At 44.6% G+C, this 25,246-nt stretch overlaps 2 protein-coding genes across 2 annotated transcripts in view; both read right to left on the reverse strand.

Moving 5' to 3' along the window:
• Nucleotides 1-9,549, reverse strand: part of PID1 (phosphotyrosine interaction domain containing 1) — a gene marked incomplete at both ends in the record, with an annotated part of 77,550 nt that extends 68,001 nt beyond the window's left edge. The window contains one exon of the mRNA XM_079539455.1: nucleotides 9,520-9,549. Within this exon, the coding sequence (XP_079395581.1) occupies nucleotides 9,520-9,549 (30 nt within the window). The remainder of the gene's footprint in view (nucleotides 1-9,519) is intronic.
• Nucleotides 9,550-23,183: 13,634 nt separating this feature from the next.
• The window catches only part of DNER (delta/notch like EGF repeat containing), a gene marked incomplete at both ends in the record, with an annotated part of 102,313 nt that continues 100,250 nt past the window's right edge, over nucleotides 23,184-25,246 (reverse strand). The window contains one exon of the mRNA XM_079539717.1: nucleotides 23,184-23,295. Coding sequence (XP_079395843.1) covers nucleotides 23,184-23,295 — 112 coding nt within the window. The remainder of the gene's footprint in view (nucleotides 23,296-25,246) is intronic.

The raw sequence follows: 25,246 nt of genomic DNA on the forward strand, positions 1-25,246 counted from the left end.
CATATCCCTATGTGCTGAGATAAGGCTGCACTCTTATATCTAAGTGATTTAGCATTGATTTATCAAAGCAGACTACCCAACCTTGTAGAAAACAGAATCCATTCCACAGACCTCGGCACTGACACTCCATCAACCTGAGAGAGACCAAATCAAGTATCTCAAATCAGCGTGCAGCTGCTATCAGCTGGCCTCAACGCCATGCTCCAATGCTCATCTGGCATTGCTGCACCTGAGCTCTTCCTCACTTAGGGTACACCCACGCCAGGTGCTAGGGTAATGACCAGTCAGCACCTGGTCTTCTGCAGGGTGAATTTGGTCTTCCAAAAAAACACCAAGAACACATACGAAGAGAAATTGATGGAGTTACATTCTTCAGAGCTGAACAGAAATGTTATTTTCATTGGACCTAGAGCTGTGGAAGATAAACAGATACTCTGATACCCCAATGAGCAAAGTATCAAATCCTGGTAGCACTTAGCCCAGGAATACCCATACCATTCTGTATGTTCCAAACCATCAAGTCTGCTTCAAAACAGATTTGTAAATAACACCCATCTCACATGTGATATTAGGTTTTTTTCCTCTTCTTCTCGCCAACTTCCTAGCTGGTTTATTCCTGTGATTTTCTCAAAGAATTTTATTTCTTTGGAAGTAAGGATTAAACCCTACCCTTCCTAAATCCATGCTCACCTAGTTCCTCAGCCCTGGCCAGTTTACCTCAGCCAAACAAGAGACAGACAAGCATCTTGCTATCTGCAAAGATGACCAACCACAGAGTAAGTGCACTTCTCCCTAGAAAGTGATGATGCTGCAAGGAAACCGTGCTGACATTCAGGGAAACCCAAGGCACCAGCCAGTAGCAGCAGTGGGGCAGGGTGCAGGCTGAACCCAGAGCTAGCTGAGCTTAGGCAGTAGTTTTGCTGCTTACTCCATGGCTCCTTTTAGCAGGAGGCACCAACGCTGTCTTTACTACCAGGGTTTTCCCAAACACACAGTACCGAGTTCAATGGCCCCTTTCAGCAAAGCTGTAGAGAAGAAAGCGTAAATTTTCAGAATATCCTTCCTTCTGATCCTAACCCAAACAACAGAGCCCAGCTGTGAAAACTGAAGCCTGCACAGACCCATGCTGTACAGCTTCCTCCTAAAAGACACTGAGACAAGATTCAAGCTTCTACTTTTTTTTTTGTTCTAAGTTATAGTTACAACTGTATATGGTTACAACTGATTTACTGTTATTCAACCTGCTGGAATTGGATGCACAGAAAAGCAACATGGATACTTTGGAATAAGCAAGCCAGGCAAACATCACAGAAACATCTCACTGTACATTCCACACATGTATACAAGTGCTGCTTGGTCTGGGTTCACTTCTGCCTTATAATAGCTATAAATGAGAAATATGTCAACCTGGCTGCATTTGTACCAGGAGGCAACAGTGCCTGAGTCCCCTCACACACAACCCCATGAAAACTTCACTCAGCCCCCTGGACATTCTGAAAGTCCCTAGCTGCAAAGCACCAGACCGCCAAGATCTGTTCTCCCCTCCTGGCTTTGACTCCTCCCTGACAATCTTCTGAAAGATGAAAGCAAACCTCTGCAGCCATCCACCAACATGCTGTGTGAGGAAGCTTGTGCTGGGCCTCAACCCCCAAAATAAGCCTTCCTGATCCCCTGCAACAGCCCAATTCATAGAACTGCTACCCCAAAACCCAGTCAGGCCCATGAATGTTGGTACTGACCCCAGTGGAGCTGGGAGTAGATCCAATGCAAGACCATCGGGGAAGCTGCTCCACCAGCAGGACCAGGTTCTGAACATGACTTCTCCTCTCCAAGCACTGAATAAGTGGCCAGATTTTCAAAAGAGCTCAGTCCACTGGGTAAAAAGCTCTCTGGAAAAGCCTGGCCTCAGACAGAGGCTCTGAATACTTGGAAACGTACTCCAGGGTAAATTTTGAACACTTGAAACAAAATGTATGGAATATCCATCTCTCAAACCCAGAGGGAGCCTGGAGCAGGAAGAAAGAAGCGGCCACAATTTGAGCTCCAGGACATTTAATTAACTTTCTATCTGTTTTCAGTGTTCTTGGCAACCCTCATCAAATATTTCTGGAGAAAATGTTTTCACGTGAGGAGACATTTGAAAACCAGCCGGCAAGGCACAGACACAACACTACGGCGGGGCGAGGCAGCTTCAGTGCCACAGCACTGAGAAGTCTGCACTCACGGAACAGTTCAGTCATTAACTGTCCCTCAGTGACAGGGTGACAGTTTAGGCAGCCTGGAAAGCCATTAGGCAGCCAGAGGGGGAGTGGGACAACCAGAGGAGACCTGTGACCGGAGCCAGGCTTCAGCACCACACCTGAAGTGCTTGGCACAGGAGGGCAGGAGAGGCTGTGAGGGAAGACAGGCCAGTCGTAGGCATGGCAAAGTTTTTTAAGTTCCCCAACTCGCACTGGAGCTGTTACCAACAATAACTGGCTCATCAGAAAAAAACCTGTTACTTTTTAAATGCTGCCAATGAAAACAAGCATTGAGGTTCTTCCCAAAGACCAACACTTCAGAAGCCAGCACTGAACTGCTAAGATAAGTAAGGAGCAACACATTGAAATCAACCTCCTGAGTCTGTGTGCAATTTTGGTGAAATGCCATCATTAAAGTAAAGAGATATCAAATATCAAAAATCATAGAATCGTAGAACGGCTTGGGTTGGAAGGGACCACAAAGATCAGCTAGTGCCAACCCTCTGCCATGGGCAGGGATGCTGATCACGAGGTGGAGCAGCAGCTCAGGCTGCTCAGGGCCCCATCCAGCCTGGCCTCGAACACCTCCAGGGATGGGGCACCCACAGGGCTGTGGGCAGCAGTGCCAGCGCCTCACCTCCCTCTGAGTGAAAGACTCCCCACACACAATACACAACTTTAATTATTTTTTCCTTTATCCCTCGAAGATGTTGTGCATAAGGATTTTCCATTTTCAATATTCAGCAAGAAAAATAAATTATGAAAGACCAAGTTTGGTCTTTTCACACTTTACAATCTCCCACATACAAAATCTTTGCTCAAAGTGTTTTATGCACTTAATCAGGAATAGCCCAGCATAATAACATCACCTGTTACTTTCCATCTATTATTTGAAGTGCAAATAAGTTCAATTATTATACATGAAAGCACTGTGCAAAAGAAAGAGAGTATTAAATCTTGCTAGAAGGGATATTCCAGCTCCACATCCGCATACTCTCAGGCTGGGCTCTCACCCAGCAGCCACCACCATGCAGACCCAAGCACGAAGCCCCTGCAGCCCCACTGAAGGCCTGCCTGCTGCAGACCACATGTGGGAGGCAAGGGCAGAGCTCTGGACCTGCCGCTATTAACTGTCCTACTGACCGCCATCAAGGAACAGAAAGAAACAAAACAAAACAAAACAACAAAGCAGTTAAAATCCAGAACTATTTAGACTGAATGCTTTGGGCTGCGACTGCCTTTCTTCAAGGAAACCATTGATTTTTTTTTTTTTAATTTCTTTTTATTTGTCTTGGTCATCAAACAGGCTGTCAGCTTCATAAACAGAAACTAGTAGTACACTATAAATGAACCCTTGATCATTTCCCAGAGGACCTTCCTCAAGACAGTTGCTGATTTTGATTTTCTTTTGGTCATAGAATGCTTCCCAAAATTAGCATTTTTCCAGAGCCATTCATTTTCTACAAAGAATAAACAACGTAGAAAAAAGGCACAAGCTAAGTGGTGCCAGATGAGCTTACTGCATCTCACTGAGCTTTGTTTGAAAGATCTCTGACTGCTGCAAAGTTATAGTAGCAAACTGGTATAAAAACTTTGATGCCTTGAAAGATTTCCTGAAGCCATATGATGCCAAAACTGGGCTGTGAGACTCCCTGAACATTTGCATCCACATGACTCAAGCTTAAATTTCAAATACTTTACACTTTTTCCTTCTGACATAATATTTAATAAAACCAGAGTTCAGTAGTAGTATCAACCCTGCTATACATGTCTTGCAGCAGTTTCCGTCTAGACAGCTGTTTGTGTGCTTTACACTTACAATCTGTTTGTGTTTGTTTTAAAGAGGAGTTATTCCATATGCCGCAAAATTTTCAATAAACAGTATCGACTGACTGCATCCTGCATTTTTTAAAGACGTGCATCTGAACACTGCAAATATAAAAGCAAGATGAGAAGTTGATTTGAAAGCACCAATAGCATCTAAAAAGATGCAGAGACGTTGCCATAAAACTGGTGGCAGAGACGCACACTGCAACCCAATTACCTGGAAGTCACCGCACACAGAGCTCTGTACAGAGCCGGCTTTTCTTCAGGGAATGGTTTCAGTGTTCCCAAAACAGGAAAGGTGTTTGATGTGTATCCTGGGCAGTAGTGGAGGCATATAATCTGCATGTATTTAGCTACAGTCTGCCAACCCAGAGTCCAAATATATCAGCAGATTCAAAATGCATGGTTATGGGGCACGAGGAATCGTAACAAAACAAGCAATACCGCCTGGGAAGGCAGCGTTCACAGGGGGCAGAGAGCATGCAGCAAGACTCCAGCACCCATTTTTACACCGACTTTGATCAATAGCTGAGTTTTTATCACTATGTCCAAATGATATCGAGTTAAATAACATCAGAAACTCAAAAATGGTCAGAAAGCAATTCCACAGAAACATATTTCCCCACGACTTTGCAAGAGCTGCACAGGTTACAGAATGACCAAACTAAGCATTTGAGTGCAAGGAGTCAAACATGCCCCAGCAAAGAAGGGCCTGAAGCATCCTGCCTTGCATCACTCAACTCGCTTTGTCACACCCAGCTACCTGCAACCACCTCTTACTGTATTTCACAGTGCATTAGAAAACATTCGGAACTATGCTTAATGAAATAAATAAATTCCAATAGCATGAGAATATACTGCAGCCATGTGCTATTAAATCTCTACCCAGAAACAGCCCAAAACTGCAGGCTTTGGTTAGAGGATCAAATTTCCAGGTGAGCAGGGAGAATCCCCACCAGGCTGTTTGCACACACAGATGAAGACAACCCACCAAACCCCACTCAGCCTCAGCAGCTGCTGGATGGTGTGGGAGCGTAGGGACAAGGAATTTCTCTGGCTGCCCCTCCAGTGGTATGGGGCAGGAAGCAAGCGACTGATCAGCCAGAGGCAACCACTCACCCAAGTAAAGCATCTGAAACAAGCAGCAGCACAGTACAGAATGGGAGCAGGCAGTGCCACTGCACTGAGCCCACCAGCAGTGCCATGCACGGAACAAGAGCGAAAGCCATCCCCACAGTGAGGGCTTGGCACAGCTCTGCACAGGGATGGCCAGGGTTACAGCACTGCTGTGTCTCCGGCTCCTGCAGAAAATGTACTTGGACACAGTGATCCTCTGCCCACATGTGCTAAGAGAAGCAGAGAGACTTATAAACAGGGCTTACGGACGGCCTGAACTCGGAAACTATGCACCCCCCGGGATTTATTATCTAGAAACAATGTCTGGCATCAAGCTTCCAGGAAAATTTAGGTTTCAAAGCAAATACCAGTCATCTCACAGACAGGCCAGTGGAACTCTGCTAAGACCTCAGTTGTTTTCAAAAAACACTTCTGAGCCCTCACAGGAGCAGCACTGCGGCCAGCAGTTCCAAAATCCCATCTGCAACCCCCACATCCCAAAGCAGGCATGGAGGGTACATTTGAAAGTGATTTTAAACAAAGATTTCAAAAGAGTTTCAGCTTTATTTCAACCAAGGGCATCTCCACACACACTAAGACAAATATCAGGCAGCCCTGCCTGTGACCACCGTGGTGCTCTGCCACAAACACCGCAGTGAGCCCACACACAGATGACACAGGGCACCCACAGCTGAGCCTGCCAGTCCAAGTCAGCAGAGCAGCGCTACCAGGCACACTGCATCCCATAGCTGGCTCCGGCAGATGGGGCACCCATACGTCTGCTGCTTTCCCCCAGTATATGCTTGAACACAAACCAGAAACACTACCACAGAAATTAGAGCAGGAAAAGTTTTCATAAGAGCCACAAAGATGATCTCTTTTACACTGAGCATGGAAATTTTAATGCCTATGTTGCTTCAAGATCACAGCTCTTTTAAGCACCACATTAGAGCCCACTGATACCCACAGTGTCCCATATAAGTAATGGTCCCACAGAGTTTGGAGAAAATACCTGCGACTGATATGTCACTACAGGAGAAAGAATGGCAAAAAAGGAAAGGGAAAGGGAAATAATTGCTGAAGAAAACTGGTACTGTATCTTCCAGGAAATTCCAGAAACCTGGATATTTACATTTTTCTTGCTTATTCTTCAAATCCATTGAATTCCATTAGGTACTCCACTGAGAGCCTGCTGAGATTTTTGTACGTGCTCAGCCAAAGCCAAAAAAGTTCAGCACAAACTATGAAACTTGACAGTAGTGAGTATATTTGGAGTATATTTTACATGAGAAGCCTCAGACCTGAAGCATGCAGCCCTGTTACACACTATGTAAGACAGAGGCAGGAGACAACAACAAACAACACATGCCTACACAGAACAAGGCAGGTGTCCATCTCGGCTGTCCTCAGCGGGCAGGGCAGGGCTGCCCCAGGCAGCCATTTCCACAGCCAACTCAGACACTCTCATACTGAACCAGGCCAAAAGAAATATGGAGAAAGATGAAAATATTTTCATTGCAATTTTTTTTTAGCACAGAGCTATAGAATCATAGAATGGCTTAGGTTGGAAGGGATTTTAGAGATCATATAGCTCCAGCCCCTCTGCCATGGGCAGGATTGCCCCCACCAGCTCAGGCTGCCCAGGGCCCCATCCAGCCCAGCCTCAAACTCCTCCAGAGATGGGACATCCACAACTGTCTGGGCAGCACTGCCAAGGCCTCACACCCTGAGTAAAAAAATTCTTCCTAACATCAAACCTAAATCTCCACTCTTTAAGTTTAAAGCCATTCCCCCTTGTCCTTTCACTATGAGAATGTGTAAAAAGTCCAATCCCCTACGATTACTGGAAGGTACTATAGCATGGACTAATAACAGACCTGCATTTTGCTACAGCTGGAGGTTGATGGAAGATGCATCTGGGTCACAATGACATCATATAGAACACATGAAAACATCAAGCAAGTGGCCCCTGTCCACAATTCCTGCACTCATACATCAGTTTGATAAACAACTTAAAAAAGACAGCACTGGAATTGCTATGGTCATCCCTGAACACAGCTGCTTAACTGTAACTTGGCATAATGGTAACTGTAGATTATGTGAACACAGAGTGCAAGGCACCAACTCTACCCTGTACCACCATATCCAAAGAATCTCTTGCTGCAGTCAAGATCCCATGCCCAGCACCCTTCCCAATCATGACAGGGAAGCAGGGGCCCCACTCAGCACCCGGTGGCACAGAGATCTGTTTCACATCATGTGGGCACTAAGAGATAGGCGGCCTGGGACAAGGAGAAGAACATGGGACACCTGAAACTGGATTGAGATGTTGACATGGAAAAAAGGGAAAAAATGCGCATTTATGGTCTTGCGCAACTCCGCATGGGAAGGACAGGCAGTGCTGCCAGCAGCTCTGGCCAGGCTGGTGATGTACAACACAGGTCTTCTTGGAGACAGACACAGAGATCAAGCTACTTCAAATGACAGCATTTCAAATTAAAAATGAAACAGAAAAAGGCATTCAAATAAATTGGGAATATTAGTCTATCGCCCACGCAACTCTGGCTCATATGTACGTGGCTTAGGATCCAACTTTCAATTATGAGATTGCATGCAAGTGACTCAGAGCACCGTTCCTCCTTGGTGGCACGCACTGCACTCACTTTGCCCACTGCTCACCACGTTGCTATTTAACCTCTTGTCTGAGTGCAAAACTCCTAAGGGCTGGCTTCTTGTGGCTTTCCAAGACTTTCCCCTTCTTCCCATTCCAGGAACTGGCAAAAGCCAAACACATCACTTAAGACAGCAGGTTTGGATCGTGCTGCCTTGTTTTTTTTACATCACCTACAGCTCTTTACATGCTTCCCCAGCAGCTCCCAATGACAAGAACTGCACATACATGCACTCAGCATTTAGGGTGACTTGGGCTGCCCAGAGCCTTCAGCTACAGCCAACCAACAGCAAGGTGCACAGGTGGGTGCCCACTGAAAAGTAGTGGCCTCCCAGGGCACAGCCTCCCCTGCCTATGGACCTCCACTGTTGAGAGATTCCCTGAACAGTCCCCCTCCAGCTGCCCTGGTTCCCCACAGCATGTGGTCATGCCCACAGGTGTGGCATAATGTAACGCAACGCACACACATCAGGAAGCTGAATAAGATCACACCAATAACTTCATTCTACATAGCGTAAGCACCCAGTTCCTGTTAGCCTTCAATGCTCACGTTGGCAGTGTCACCTGTTTGTTACATTGAATCTCCTCAGTTTTAGTACCTGAGTGCACAAAGGGGCACAAAGCCAGGCCATGCGACCCAGGCAGCTCGTCACTATGGACCCAGCGATCCCCTTCTCCTTCGCCCTGCTCCACTTCTCTCTCACCCTAAGTGCTGTGTGCAACCTCGGGTCCCTCTCCTGCAGCATCCCCCCCAGCAGGTGCAGCAGCCCCACAGCGGGCTCAGGGTCCCCACTCCACACTGGGTCACCTCTCTGTCTCTGTGGGGTACCCAGCAGCTTCCGGCCAGCTCAGGGAAACAAACTGCTCGTAGTGTCTTTACATAACACTTGTGCTGAAATCCATCAACCATCGCTCCTATCTGCTAAAATCAAGTTCCTCATCTCAGAGAAAAATGTGCCTTTCATGGAAAACGATTGCTCTCGTTCCCAGCTGGTGGGGATTGCAGCTCACAGACCTGCTCAGCTTGGCTCTAGAACCAACTCAAAGCAAACCCCTGCTTGCACGTATCAGAGCAAACTCTACGTTCCATTCGCCGACGCAGTGAAGACCTGCTGTCGGCACACAGCTAAGTCAGACCTCGCTCTCGCTCGAAACGTCCACTCGTCTCTCAGTAGACACTTGCTCTGCAAACTGTACGAAGTCGACATAGCGGAACTACAAAGTGAGTTTGATTTCTTCTCGCTTTGCGCCTGTTTCACATCTCACCCCGATTTTATTTATACGGTGACACACACAAAAGCGGACGTCAAGAAGAGACGGCAGAGCTGCCGCCCGGCCGGGCGGGTCGCGCTGCCCGGCCCCGCACGTCTGGGGGCAGCGGCTCCGCACCCTCGGCCTCGCTCCGCTCCCGCCCCGCCCGGCACTGCCCACGGCCGCGCCCAAACCCGCCGAGCCCGCGGCGACCCGGGCGGGGGCCGAAGCCCCTGTGGGAACGGCCGGCAGCGGGGCGGCCCCCGCGCGGCACGGCACGGCACGGCACGGCACGGCACGGCCCCGGCGGGCCGGGAAGAAGTTGTGGCGAAGTCCCGGTGCGGCGGCAGAGGGACCAGAGGGACGCCCCGCCAGCCCCGCCGCCCACCCGCGGTCTCGCCCACCCGCGCCTACCTGCAGCCGCTCCGTGGCCGGCTGCCACATGGTGCCGGGCGGCGGGAGGCGCTGCCGAGCGGGCGCCGAGCGCGGCTCTGCCGGCCCGCTCCGCTCCGCGCTCCGCCCGCCGCTCCGCCCACGCTCCTCCCACGCGTGGCCACCGCGGGGGCGGGAGCCACGCGCGGAGCCGAGCAGCAGCGGCGCCGCGGGCGGTGGAGCGGTGCGCGCGGTGCGGGCGTCGCCGGCAGCAGGGAGCGCGCGCGCGGAGCTCCGGGGGCCTCCTGCGGTCTCCTGCGGTGCTTCCCTCGAGACTGCGCGCTGCCCCACGCGGGAATGGCCGTGCTGGGAGGTGCAGCCCCTGGGGCCGAGCTCAGGAAGCGATCGATTAAACTGGGGTGACTTCATGTAACGGCCTCACCGAGATGAGGTCATTCTTACCCAGACTTTCTAATATTTTAATCCGAGCACTATTTTTATGGGGTATCTGAGCTGTTTTGCATTAGAGCAGCTCTGTGCCCAGCCGGTCTTTTGCTTAAATAAATAGTAGGAATTAATATTTCCAGGATGTGCCGTGTTCCAGAATGTGCTCGTAAGAAGATACCGATAGTTTTTCTATTAATTTTCCTTTTAATGTGCCAAATTCTCGAGTTTCTCCCCTTGCAATGAGTTCAGACGATTCTCTCTGCAGTGCGTTACCGGATTGGTCCCAGTGGCCGCCAGGCAGAAACGCCTTGGCCGAGGAAGGTCTCCGGTTTCAAAGGGGTATTCGATGCAATGAGACCAATTTCACTTTCTTTCACAAAATGAATGTGAAACCTTTCCAGTAACTCTGGGACATTTTCTCTCTCTCAATGGCTCCTCGCTACTGAAACTGTTGGTTTGGACTATCCCATGCCCCAATATAAGGGCTGTGTAGCAACACAGTTGAAAACAAAAATAATGCAATTAATGACATCCTTCCAAAATCGAAATACACTCTGATACATTGTTAACTTGCTCCCAGCAAACACAGCATTGTCGCACAGATGAAGGATATAAACCAACCTATATCAATATGAACCCACTGATATTTTTCTGAAAAAATGTTTTATGCCCACACAACCCATGCAATTGAAACTGATTTTTTTTTTTGATAGCTTTATCCTACTTCAAGTAAAAATAAATGTATCTTTAAGTTGAACTCCATTTTTTGCAAAAAGCAAAGCTAGATAAGAAGGAATTGTCTCTGCTTTGTGTCTACAGTGTAGAATCACAGAATCCTTAAGGTTAGAAAAGACCACGAAGATATTTAGTCCAACTGTTAGCCCATCCCCAACGTGCCTATAACCACGTCCTTCAGTGCCATATCTCCAGAGTTGTTGAACACCTCCATTGCCAATGACTTCATCTCCTCTCTGGACAGCCCGTGCTAATACTTCACTGCTAAAAGACAGCAAAGCAAAAACCAGGCTGGAAATTCCCAGCTCTGGTGGCACTGTGTGTATTTGCAGGCTGGCCATGGGACAACCAGCAGGCATGTGCTGCTCCGGGTGGACAAGGCCAGGCTGGGCCCCAGCACCACATCCATGAGGCACAAGCAGACTGCTGACAGCAGGAACCTGGGCTTCGAGGAGATTTGGCCACCTGCAGGCTTTGGTGGCTCTTGAGAAGCATCTTAAATTACAGCGACATTTAAATGTCAGATATATGCCCTTTAATAGATGCAGCAGCACCTATGGATCTGGCTCTGTATTACCTACCTAGGAGTTCAAGCATGGCCACTATTCAGCAGCAATTCAACAGTGAGGATGTTTCACTCCAGTGCTGGCAAAATGCAGATCACATATCTCTAAGGTCCTTGGTTGCCTTTCAGTATTTTGCTTTGGTAAATTGAAAGAGAAATTTATTTACATACTTGCTCTGTGTATAATCCCAACAGTGCAGCACCGCCAATTTCAGCAGTCATCTATATTCTGATTATTTAGGAGCTTTGGGACGACTGTGGGAGCGGGAGTGCAGCTCCACCAGCAGCAGTGCAGCTGGGGCTGCTTCTGCTCACAGTGCGTGTGGCTCTTCAGCCTCTGTGCCAGTATTTTAAAGCGGCACAGGGAGATGCTATAAACCTGAAGCACACGGTGTTAATGATTTGTGAAATGGAGGCAGCAGTGAGTACTCCAGGGAAGGAAGGGAGATCGTTCAGGTTCGGATATAGCACGTCCTCCAACCTGTCTCACCAGGCATGTAACGAGGTCCAAGTCACCATTTGTTGCTGAAGCGCTTGCTGGGGTTTCCATGGGAACCAGGTGTCTTCATGGCCATGCTGGTGCCACATCTCTGTTCACCTCCTCAGCTGGCACCATCCTTCCTGCAGCACCCATCGGTCCCCCTCCCCCCTTCACCCAAGAACAGCTCGAAGGGTAACTTTACAGCTGTCTGGGTTTACAAATCAATAAAAGTAAGTGCTTGGGTGCGATGCCTATGTAGGAATCTATTTGACCACGTTTTGTGGTACCTTTTTTTTTTTTTTTTTAACCCTTTTTGCCTCATCAGTAGAAAAGAAGGTATTTGCTGTCACCTCTTTGTGGGACTGTACAGGCCCTAACAACACCAGCACACCAATAAGCCATCAAACCAAAGCAAGCCAACAGGTGCACCTTACTGCAAAAGGTGTTAAAAGGCCAAATCCCTGGATTTTGGCAACGGCTGAGCAGAGGGGGAAGGGCAAAAGATTGGCAAGGGTCAGGCAGCTACCTCCTGGCTCTGCGCCCCATGGCCTCACACCAGTGCCAGGGTATTCAGGCCACACCAGTGTGGGCCACAGGCAGACAGGAAAGCGTAGAGGGAGCAGCAAGGGATGGCCATGGCTCAGGGGCTGCAGGCCACGTGTGAAATGTTCCATGGGACACATGTGGAGATAGGGGAAAGCAGGGCAGGGGCACAGAGTGATTTTGGCAGTCACCAATCTACAGCAATGGTGGCAGGAAAGGCAGAGCCACAGTGCATGGGGTCATGGGTGGGAAGAGCTTGGAGGAGTCTGCATGGAGGAGCAGGGGCAGCAGAGATGAGGAAGGGGAAAACAGAGACCCATAGCCTGAGGAAGCGAAAGCACAGAGCAATTTGGGGGTGGTGACAAAAAACCCAGGGAGGGCACGGTGAAAAGCAGGCAGAAGGCACAGGAGGAAAAGCCCTCATCCCCATAGGGAGCACACCCAACAGTGGGACAGCTGCCAGCCACACACTGCCATGTGAGGACAGTGACATTTCCACCGAGAAGGCAGTTCTGCCTTAACTTACCCGAAGAATCTCAAGTCCAGCTTGTCATGTAATCTTGTAAATAGCAGAAAATGATAGACAAAATCTTTAGGTTGACACATGCCAGGCACTTCCATCTCCGTTCCATCCTAGGACCATAAGAATTTGAAGTGAGACCTCAAAAAGCCCATCAGCTCTGTGCACCTTTGATTTTACTGCTTTTATTTGTGAATTATTTGTGATGATTATTAAATACTTACTTGTTTATTACATTCCCTCCAGAAATACATTGTGAGATCACAGCCACCCCACATCACTCTTACTCCAAGCTGAGGCCAGGACTTGCTCACAGCTCCTGCCCATGATTTTTCTGTGACTTTCACAGATGAGACACTGTATACTTAATTTGAATTTCTTCTGATTTTTAGCAACATAAATAAGAGAAGACTTGTGTGTATGTGGAGAAGCTGTTTTTAGGGAGAGTACTGAAAAGGAATTACAATTACAAAAAGGAATGAAGAGCCATAGGTGATAAATAAATAATGAATCAATCTTATATGCATTGGATATCCCCTCAGAATAAGAAAATAAACTTTTGACCATCTGTGGTAGAAATTGTTTGCAGAGCTTTTCTGCAGCAAGAAAATGGTTTGCAATGTTGCCTAGATTTCACAATTTCCAACCACTTCCTTCTCAGGCACTGCACTGATTAGTGGGAAGTTTTCTAGCGCATCTTGCTGAGCTGATGTGAATTGATTTGCTGGCCAACAGCTATGAAGGCAGTAAATACAGATTTACAAACCATTCAGAGAAGCTGAGGAATCAGCCTCTTGTGTTTGGTAATGTAATGGGGCTTGAGTTCCTTCTGAGTTTTTGGGAACCAGGGGGAATGAAGAACCCTCATCAAAGGTACAAGTCTGATGCCATTAACATCTCACATGCGATTATACAAAGTTTTGCAACTCAAAGATGAACTCTATAAATAGGTAAAACTTCTTCAACCCTAGAAGAGGCAAAAATACTTCAACAGAAAATCAACAAATCTCAACCGTCCTTCATTAAGCTCCTGCCTAAATTTCAGCACAACCCACCCGCAGTACAGCTACACAGCCGGGCTGTGCTTCACTTAGCACCATCTGGGAACTCGGTTCAAGCTAAAAGCAAGAGATTGGTTAAACAGACATTCTGGCTGGCTGAAGGGCTTTGTTGGCTCCATTGCGTGGAATGCCAATGTTATGTAGCCAATATAGTTTGTGCACAAGCAATAAATCTACTTGTAAGATAATTCTGTTATCCATTATGAGATACAATTTGCATTTTCCTTTCAAAAAATGTATTAAACATTGTCTTTTTAAAGTGATTTAAGAGTTGTGTGCCTCTTCAGTGTGCAACAATAAGAAACACTTCCCCATGCCAAGGGAAAGGATTTGCCAACTACCGCTGCAGAATGTTAGGCAGAAAATTGCACTCGTAAGTCACCCCTGACACTGAAGTTTGAAAAAGAGGGATCTAAATCAGAGGTAACACATAAACAAAAACGACATAATGAATCCTCCAAAGTTTCATGGCTGAGCTGCTTCTGAACGAAGAATGCATTTATCTATTAACTTGAAGCCTGATATTATTTCTCTGCCTACAGTTTCGTCCTTCTTAAGAGGTACCGCCAGATGGAAAATGAGGGGAAAAAAACAACACATGGTTTAAGTAAAATCAGAGTTTCTTGAAAAACAGTTGAAAAAACATGAGCAGCATCAGCCCTGCAGGTAGGCTAATTGCTTTGTTGGAAGATTTTGTGCTCCTGTTCGGACAAAAATTACCTAAACTAGAGCAAAAGTAGAAAATATTAACCAGTTTGTACAGAGATTTTGTAGTGTGCAGCATGAAACTTTAAAAATTCATTGAAGCATCACCGTATTTACCATTCAATAACTTATTATTCCAAGTGAAAACTTTCAAATTCCACAACATATATCACCAAGTAAATCACAAATGTGAGACATGTTGATTTCAACCTGGCATGTCTGCCAGTGCTGCTAGCTTTCTTCCCTGTTTTAAATCTCACATGTATTAAAACATAACAACTCTTCAAAGTTATGAAAAATGAAGGCATCTCCCTGGAATTCTAAGACAATCTGTGTGTGGAAATGAAATGCATGAAAACTGATAAACTCCACACCTAACCAGTCCTCTCAAAATCTCCTCCAGGCTTTGTTGTGATTGTGCATTGGGTTACACAGGGTATAGGGAAAAGGGGAAGCAGAGTGCTTAGTACAGGAGATAAAAATACCAGGTCATTGCCTTTTATATGTATAACAACAACAATTTCAATTTCATGGTAAGATGAAAGTAGGATGACATAATAGGCACATGTGAAAGCAGATCATTCCTTGTTTAGATGAGATTTTGCCCCTTTTGTTTTGACAGATTGGCTCTATTACAAGCAATACAAAGGGAAAACAAGTGAAATATGCATTCAAATTAAAATAATAGGAAGAACTGGAATCACATATAGGCCACAAATAAGGCATTATGGATAGCACATCTTAGATACAAAATCCTTGAAAGAAATTATTCTGCATTACGGCAGTTATTTCCCGGATGTCTTCTTCACATGACATGTGATATAGGGAGCCAAACAGCAGCAGGCTGCTCTGTAAAATATCAATGCAGTACAATGAGATCTACAAATACAAGGTTTTCAGTGAGTTAATGCTGATTTGAGATCCCCGAAGTCTGTGCTGCTCTTGTGCTCCAATTTCCATCCCACACAGCTGCCCATGAAAAGCAAGGCCCCATCCTACCCTGGGCTGCATAGGAAAATCCTCTCACCATGACTGAGATCACACACTTTCATATCAGGAAGTTGCACTTCCCAGAGCATGTGTGACTTCTGAAAGGTTTTAGAGGTGACCTGCAACTCTTCCCGCTGCCAAGTCTCAGTCTCCCTGTGACAGGCTTGCAACACACAGGCATAGTGAAGGAACCTTGGAGAAACTTCCAGCCTGTTTGGAAAGCACTCCAAACTCTCCACTTCTGGCCTTTTCAGACAAGGAAGGCCAGTCCAGTGCCACCCACCATGTCCTTGGGGACACCTGTGGCGGTGAGCCAGTCAAAGGCAAGAAGTGTGGGAAGGAAACTATTAAACCAAACCCAGCAGAATGGAGCACCGTCACCTGGCACCTCTACCCTCCGAGCCAGCTAAGTACACCAGGGACCCCACAGTTTCATAGGCTTATTTCTAAGAGAGGTTGGTCAAATTCCGCAAGGGAAGAAATTAGAAACCCCCTCCATGATACTTAGAAAATAATTTCAAACTTGCAGTGCCTCACAGTTATACAGGTACAGGGATAGGAGAGACTGCAGAAATTGCCTATGACTCCTGTGGAGGAATGCAATTAAAAGGCCTTCCATCAACCCCACATTTCTGTTTCGATTTAGTACATCAGTCTTATCCCTCAAAAGAGTAATACAGATGCTCCAGGCTAGGGCTATGTGTGGGTAAAATTGAGGGCCACCTTCCTACCCTGCTATTTGGGGATTGCTATGGATAAGGCTTACCCTGTTGTAATCCTAAAGACATGAAAAGGAAAAGCTCAGAACTCTCTGTCCTTGTGCCACGCAAGCAGCTTTGCTGCAAGTTACCAGAGGGGAGATTTGGTAATGGCTCTCCTCCTTTACGGCCCCTGCAGCCACCAGCCTGAGGAGCAAGGTTACACTTCCTCCTTTCTTGTGGACACATTCACAGGTCAAATTCATGGAACTTGACTGTTACCAGAAACATCTTGTGCTGATATTTTGATGTGAACTTGTGCTATCTCTGTTGTAGAGGAAGTGTTCCAAGCAACCTTGACTTTGTATGTCAAACACTCTAAAGGGGCAACAATACAACTATGTCAACATGCTGAGACTTTGAAAGAAGGAAACAATAAGAAGCTGTAACAAAATAGGGCAGTCACAAAGGCTACAGACCACCATCTCCATTAATGTTTCATTCAGGCATTAAACACTACAGTTCTGGTAGAGCAGTGTCATTCTGAGATACTATTGCCCTGATGCACTACCAGATGCAGTTTTGCATCAACTGAAATGCTTGTGAAAAGGGAAGGAGATATATCTGATCAAAAAAGTACAGAGGTAGATGAGTCAAAAAAGTGTGTCAAAGGTTCATCTTGCTCTTCCTTGGCGAAGAAATTTCCAACTAGGAACACTTCATTGATAATTTAGCATCTGATTTCCATTCTTGTCTTCATCTGTAGTACCGGCAGCTTCAGTTTCTCTGTAAGATGCCAGTGCATTAGAATGACAAGGCAGAAGATACAGCACCAGCAACAGAAGAATGCAAAGGATGCCAAGACCTTTCAACAGTGATCACCCCTCAAGCCATTATGACTGAGGAATGAAAACCAAGTCTTCTGCTGACAAACTAATTGTGTTGGCAGCTTCTGCATGCCAAAATCATTGCATTAAGCTATTTTCTCATTCCACAACAGCTACGCACATTTTTTGTTAACATGTGCAACTTGTTTCTGGCTCATATTCCAACCAGATGTATTTCAAATTGGTTCAAATCCGTGTAAGTCAATAAAAAGCTGAGATGAAGATCAGAACAGTCACGCTCTGATTTCTTTGAGCAATGGTGGACTGACATCCATGTATGATCATATGCACGAGTACATGAATTTTCTCATGTGGAAACAAGAACAGAGTCCAAAATTTAAGATACTACAAGTTGAGATTACTGTTAATGTATGTACCACACCCAGGAGGTGAAAGAGGTGTAACAGCCAGCTTCATAGGAGATCTCTGTTCTGCTGCAAGGGTCTATCTCTGAACTGAACAAGACTTGTACATGGCAAAAGAAACAAAACAAAAATCTGGACTGATGGGCATCTCTTTTCGGAGACAGCATTGCGTATGGATTGATAAACAGGATCTCTCTGGATCTGTGGGACTCCAGCAAAAAGCACGGGGTCAGGGAGCTAGAGCAGATTGTTTCCCTCAGATTCTTCCTGGCCTGTTATTGAAGCAAGCACAGCAGACCAGCTTATTTTCCTAAATGATTAACTTTGTGCCTTTTCTGCTCAGCACATCAGATAAAGAAGTTTATTCTGTTTCCGTATTTATTTACATTCCTTCGCCGAAGATCTCACCAAACAAAGCCTACTTGATGATTTATTCTTTGCTAGAGGGGAAGCTTATTTACAATAATCATCTTATCATAAACTTCTTAAAAGGAGGATTCAGAACTGGAATTCATAACAACTGAGAAAGCTGACTTTTCCAAAGAGGTCATTTTTGTTACCCATTTTGAACTGTAGAAGGAATGACGCCAACTAAGCCCAGATGGGGCTGGATGTGGCACAACCACTTTGAAGTTCTGTTTGTTTTCACTGGTTGACCCACTCTGCATTGGAAGGGATCACCTTCACCTAATTGGAGCTCTTCCAAATGATGAAGGGAAAGAACAGAGAGTATAAAGAATTCAGAAGCTAAGTCCCACAAAGGGTGCTCTGTAGCACAGAAATTGCACAAGAGGGGTCACTTCCAGCAAAAGCAGAAAGTGAAGAGTTAGGAATTACAAAGACAGCTTCTGAATGAGCCCCTCCAGTGACCAGTGTGTAAGGACAAGAAGGACCTTGAGAGGGCTGACAGTGCTCTGCCCACCAATCTCCAGCTATTTCAGGCAGCAGCAGAATTCAGATTGCTCTGACTCTGGACTTGGGCCAGTCCCATTTCCCTGATAAGATGCTTAAGATGGACATAAAGGTGGCTCAGAGTCAGATCTGCTTCATGCCATTCCTTCTGACCCTGCAGAGTCACACAGTGTTGGCAAATATACAGCCAAAGTCAGAAAGGAGGACAAACTTTTAAAAAGGAGAAAAGAGCAGTTCAAAGCCCAAGTCTTTGGGCTCCATATCTCTCACTTGGCATGAGCTAAAGTGCTTTGCCCTTCTATCACCACTTACCTGCTTGTACAGGGCACTTCACAGGAGTAATAGGCTCCAAGAGATAAAACGTACTTTGAACAAACAAACAATTCACCACACGATTTTGTTGCAAAAGATTAAGTGTCTGAACACCATAGACCTGTCCATCTCTTTCACAGTAGCCAAAAGTTTAGCAGAGAGGGCTTGGGTACACACTGGACTGCCCTAAGGCTCCTATTTCTTAGAAACATATATGAACTCATTAGATCTCAGTAATACATCCTTTAACTTAAAATAGCTGCAAAAAGCTTGAGAGATCAAACTTTCCTTCTTTTGCCTCCTTTTAAAGACCAAGACCAAGAGAGCACAGACAAACAGCAGACCTCAGCCCAACCCAACCACCATGGGTAGCATGCAAAGTTTGGAGACATGGCAGCAGTGAAATAAAATAGGTTCTCAAAGCTGGTGAAGCTCTCATAGCAAGTGGGCTGGAGGCAGCCAAAGGGAGGCTGCACTGGATCTGCTTGGCTGCAAGGAAGGGGCACATCTCTTCCCACTGCTACATGCAGAAGCTTTGCAACAGCGGGCAATGTGAGAAAGGAATCAGAGAAATTTGAGGCAGAAAAGGATAGCCATGTGAATGGGCAAAGCTTCCTGTACTCATAACTCCAGCAACGCAAGTGAGGAGGAGCTGTTTAATTCCTCTTAGCCTTCCACACACAGAATAATATTCAGTGGTGTTGCATTTGTTTCTCATGAAGTGTCCATTGCTATCAAAAGCGAAACCATATATTTTCAGGAATGTCTTATCTCCTCCGACGTTTCTCAGCTGGAGGAAAGCCAAGAAATGATGCTGAGATAGGATGAAAACATCAATGCTGCAAATTGAAACTTCACCTCATGAGACTTTGCTCTTTCCAGTTCTCATTTTCCTCACAGCAGCAAACTTATCAGCTATACTTGCAGTTGAGGGAAATGCAGTGAGGTCAGACTGGTGGCTTTTGTGCAGGGTTTTAGCACAGTGGTCATCCCCACGGAGTGCCTCAGGCCTCCTCCAGGTGCCTGGGAAATCATCAGTGCCCCCAGAGCTCTTGGCTGCGTGCCACTTGTTCTCTTCACTGAGCACGAGCTGAGAACAAATGCAGCTGATGAAGGCTTGCAACAGGTGCTCACACCCTTCACCCCCCATCCACTTCACCAGCACAACAGTTCCGACTGTCACTGCTCCTTCCTTCAGCACCCAATGCCTATCACACATCAGGGCCTTCCCAGTAGCACCACAAGCTGGGCTGAATACCAGGGCTTGTCCAGCCACACGCACCCGAGGGACAGCTACACACCCCCTTTGGAGCTCACACAGGGCACATGCAGATGCCCAAAGCACATGCTTTGGAGATGAGACCTAAAGAGAGATTGAAGTTTTAATTTTTTTCAGCTACAGTTAGGGTTGCATTGATATGCTTTAAGGATGGAAATGAATGTGCATTTAGTCAACATACATTTTCTAGCTGTTTGGCTTAACAGTTCTCTTTTGGACATTGCAAGTGGCCACATGGACAAGGATACCATCTTCAACATTTTGGACTTACTCCAGAATCTGTGTGATATTTTCCTGATAGATGTGCCACAGCTCTGAGCTATAGCTGCAAGTTCCCACCACGCCAAGAGGCACGCAAAAGTAAATGTCCATGCTGCTGCTGCAAAATATTCAGGGATGTTCTCCTCCTCCCAGAGGGATTAGGAAGAAAAATGGCCAAGCTCGGGGAAAAGCCCTGAGACTTGTCCCTAGCTGCAGGAGAGCTGGAGGCCATCAGCCCACTGAAAACACACACAGACACCCCTTTCTACATCTGGATGGGTTGTAGAAAAAATAAATAAATTGTGTCGTATCTTAATAGCAGGTGGCTTTTGCTATGCAGATGTATTTGTTCTCTGTACAGAAACAAATAAATAAATAAAGAACATCCTCTGCTTCAGGAAGAGGATATGAAATAACCAGTGTCTTGTCCCCATGCATGTCTATCCTCAGAAAGATATGGTGTGGCATACAGTCTGTAACCAACTTGTTTTAGCAGCTTCCGAGCTGGGATGAAATCTCAGGACAGGTGTATGCCCTCTGGGCTGTAGGGCTGTTCCATCTTAGCAGGCACTGCAGCACCTCACAAACATCTCTGAAAGGCAAAGATACAGGCACAGAGAATGCAGAACATGTCATCAGAGTTTAATAAAGTAAATTGGAAAGAGGAAAAGTAATTTTCAAAGCACAATTCACAGGAAACACAGGATAATTTACAGAAGCTAGAGGCTTCAAGCTGACAGTTCCTTACAAATTACTTATCTTTCAGGTTGGTCACTTGAGAGAAATACAGAACAGCCAAGAATCACTACAAAGGCATGATTTATATGCAGAAGGGCTACTGCTCACTGCAACATCTCTCTTGGAAAATATGGTGCATAAGTAGATATGTTCCTTAGAACAACCAAGTTGCTTATTTCCATATTTTGCAAAGATTTGTAGTTTTTCTTCAAAGATAAATCAATATTAATTTCACCACTGAAAGGGACAAAAACTCTGAAGTACGAGTATTTGTTTTCTTTATGATTAGCAAATCCATCATAACTCAAATATATTTACCTCTGCTCAAGAAAAGATATTAAAAATGGCATTGGGTGTAGTTTCTTTCTGACAGTGTCATTTTGCCAGGGCTTCTTAAAGTGTCTATGGAAGTCACTTGGAAGTCACCATAATCAAAAGTTTGCATACTTGGAATAAAGAAAAAGAATGAAAAAAGCGAGCAACAGCCAACAGATGCAAATCCACAACCCTTATCCCAGCAAACTGTGCCTGAAGAATGCTAGGGAGGCTCAAATCTAGTTTCTTTAGGTCTCCTACTAGTAATTCTTGTCTTTTGCCAACAAGAAAGCTCAAGGTAGCAGATGTCTGTTGGCTTGTTGGGAAAAGTATTCTGGGTTTCAGAAATGCATCTGGCGTTTATATAATTCAGACAGCATGCTGTTAGTATCCGCTGACATATACAACCAGCCAGCCTTCCCAACAGTAAGAGACTCCTCTGAGCTGTGCTCTACAATATGGAGTGGTTTTACTGAAACCATTTACTACAGGTTTTACTTCCAGGTTTACTACACTTCCCATCTGAAAATGGGTATTAGTTTTAGAACTAAACACAGAGCTTTTCATTCTAGGTCATCCTAAACTAAGCCAAATACAGATTTGAACCTGAACTTTCTCCTGCCATTCCTTAAACCTAAGCCAGAGAAGCCTTGTCACTCCTCTTCTTTACCTTACACTGAAAGCTCAAACAGACACACTACTTCACCAGAAACATCACATAATTCTTCATTTCTGCCATTTTCCAGGCTAACCTCTGCCAAAATAACCCATCAATAAAGCCCCTGTGGTTTTTTTTAGCTTTCAGATATTAACAGCTGAAATATCCTCTCAGGCATTATTTATAGCATGATACATTCACGTCCTTTCAGATTTACAGGCAACCTTTTCAAATGAAGAAAAACAAAAGAAACAACTGCAATCTTCACTTGATAACATTTATTCAACATTTTCTGAAATAAGCGAGAATTTTAAGACCATAAGCAATCAAATACAGCCACAAATAAACCATACTGACCCTAAATTAGAAGCACTATGAGAAATACACAATATTTCATGAAACAATACTGTACATCAACAACCTTAGGAAACAAACAACTCAAACCATATGCTTAGGTTACTCACAATATAAAAAACTTCAACCTTTAAAGAAAAATATAGATTCAGTCCAATTGTAGGATCTAATCCCATGCCCACTGAAGTCAATGGAAGTTTTTTCATTGATTTCAATGCTTAAAGGATCGTGCCCTTACTTTGCCTCAAGAGGCACTTTAATTATTATACAAGGCCTAGCCTGAATACTATTACAAAAATGTCAAACATCAACTCAAGAGTATGTTCCAGCAACTTTCAGGAAATAATGGAGAAATAGGCTATCTATCCATGCATGGAATAAGGCAAAAGCTAATTCATTCAATTAGGAATAATCATTTTTACTAGTTTCTTCTTCACAACACAAACATTTTAGACTTTTTTAATTAATGGATATATTATATATCATATTATGCTTCACATTTTTCCTACCTCTACTGAGAAAGCTGGCACTGACATGTCATAAAGAACTCCTCATTAATTATTGTTTTCTGTTCTGTAACAAGCACAAGAAACTCAATCTGGGTTTAGTAATAGTGTCTACCAAGAAAAAAGCACACACTATCATAAGCTTATAGTTTATAGAGCTCAAGGTACATTAAAATGTAATTCATGAAGTTCACAAATTCTGTTTTAAAATATTTTTCCAAACTAAAAGCTGCAGAAAATTGGTTCTTAAATATTCTACAGAAAATTCTGAAGCATCTAATGGTTTTAAATTACTTATGCTTTCTTCTTAAAAATATTTAAATTAGGTTAGTAGCCCATCCTTTTGAAAAATAATCCAAAAAAGATTCACTAGGTTACAAATCTTTCGTCTTAATCAGCGTAACCAAAGGTTTGTCATCAGGGCTGTAATCTTCATAAGCAATGGGGGTTGCATCATACATTGCAGGTCGGGATTTCTTGCCAAACCTGGAAATAAAAGAAAGGTTTGGTGACAAATGGGAGTATGAACACATTAATGGCAACGACCCTCTGAGCTATGGCATGCTGTCAGTAACAGCCCAGAGAGCCTAGGTAAATCCTAAATTATACTGCAACATGCCACAAGTACAGACGTTTACCTATCTGAACTGGAACTTTAAAAATACATGCTTCCACTCACTGTTATTAATTCTAATTATTAACAAATAGTAATAGTAATCATCATGATAATGCAATAAACAGATTCCATATCAAAGGAATTCTGCAGGAATTCAGCAGCCAAGTTCAGCAGTACCAGAATCTGAGAAGACTGTAGAAGTTGAGAGTAAAACTGACATATTTTCACAAGGCCAGATTTTTATTTCAGATTTTTTTATTGTATAGCCTTCTCTAACAACCTATGCTAAGGTTAGGTCATACATATTAACCAAAACAAAACAGAACAAACAAACAAAAAAAACCCTCAAATCACAGATAACCTTGTTACATTTGCATTTGGAAATGCAACAGTAGTGCAATGAATCAAATGCCACCGACAAAGCGTTAAAAACTGTAATTTAAAGGCTTTGCTCACCTGACATCCAATTGAGAAGCCTGGTGAAATTATCAGCGTCCTGCGCAGTATTAGCAATTCTGACAAAACTAATGGCAGGGAAGCTGTTGCAATGCCACAAACACACTAATCTCACAAAGGTATCACATGCAACAGAGTGCAGAGTGCAGAGAACTCCTGTGGCCATACCATTAAGGTTCCAGCGCTGACCTATCCAGAACTTGTCAAGGTGCCTTTGCACTGCATGGACAATCTGTCACTATTCTGATTATTTATTAAGATACAGAATGCAACTTGAATGTGGAAAAATATCTTCTGTGTTCTGACTACAATTTTAAACAATAATATGAAAAGGAGGCAAAAAAGGGTCAAGTCTGCCTTCCCTGTGGACCTGGTGCAGAGCAAAATATTAACACAGAAACACAAAGACTTATTTATGTAGTGATCTAAACAAAGGATTCTTTTTATTCCCTTCTTATGCACTGTATTAATTCAGTATTAACTTGTGCACACTGGAAGGTGAGATTCGGAAAAGTCAGATTTTGAGGATAATAAGTATTTAGACCAAAACAAAATTAACTTGATTTTCTTCCCAGATTTTTATGCAACCTCCTGACTGCTCCAACTGAATTCTTTGCTGTTTTTAGTGATCTGGAATTATTGGTAAAGCTAAAATTGCTGGAAGCAATATAACGTTGGAAATCTCATCTTGCAAAGTATTTCAGATGTCAGTAAGGCCACACTAGATAACATTTCCATGCAGGAATATTTCCTTTCTTCTACAGTTTACTGTAGTATACACAGGCAATGTTCACTCATCAGCTTCATAAAAGATAAATCTGATTTTCTGTAAATGATATAAAATTCCAGGAATCAAATCAGGGAATCAAGTTACTGTATCTTACTAAGTCAGAGGTAGAAATGAGTTCTGAATCACCCATTTTCTTCATCATTCTCAAAGGCTTAAAGCAAATAGAGCTTTCTCATAGATATAAACAGTAATGAAAATTCTCCAGGGATTTAAGTAAAATTTTGCCTTTTTGACAAGAACAGAGAACACATGGCTTTGTGCATGTGTAGAACAGCACAAAATTTGTTCTCTTGTGTAGGTCAGGGTTGACATGTGCCCCTTATTAGAAAATGCTGAGAAAAGACCACAGCACATATGCTAGTTGTTTGTGGCCTGGCTGAGACATCTGACTGGTGACCACGTTGCTTTGATCAGGCGGCCCAGAAGCCAGCCCCTACTTGTAGTGCCAAACGCTCAGCTCAGAGGTCCTGAGTGGGAAGTTCTAACTTAATGGGTGTGTACGTAGTAGGGTTGCACAAGGATCATATGCTGTTTTACTGTTTAATTGATGAGAAAAGAAAGCATGAAACAATTAC

This window comes from Tetrao urogallus (genome assembly GCF_951394365.1).
Source record: "Tetrao urogallus genome assembly, chromosome: 9".
Classification (NCBI taxonomy): domain Eukaryota; kingdom Metazoa; phylum Chordata; class Aves; order Galliformes; family Phasianidae; genus Tetrao; species Tetrao urogallus.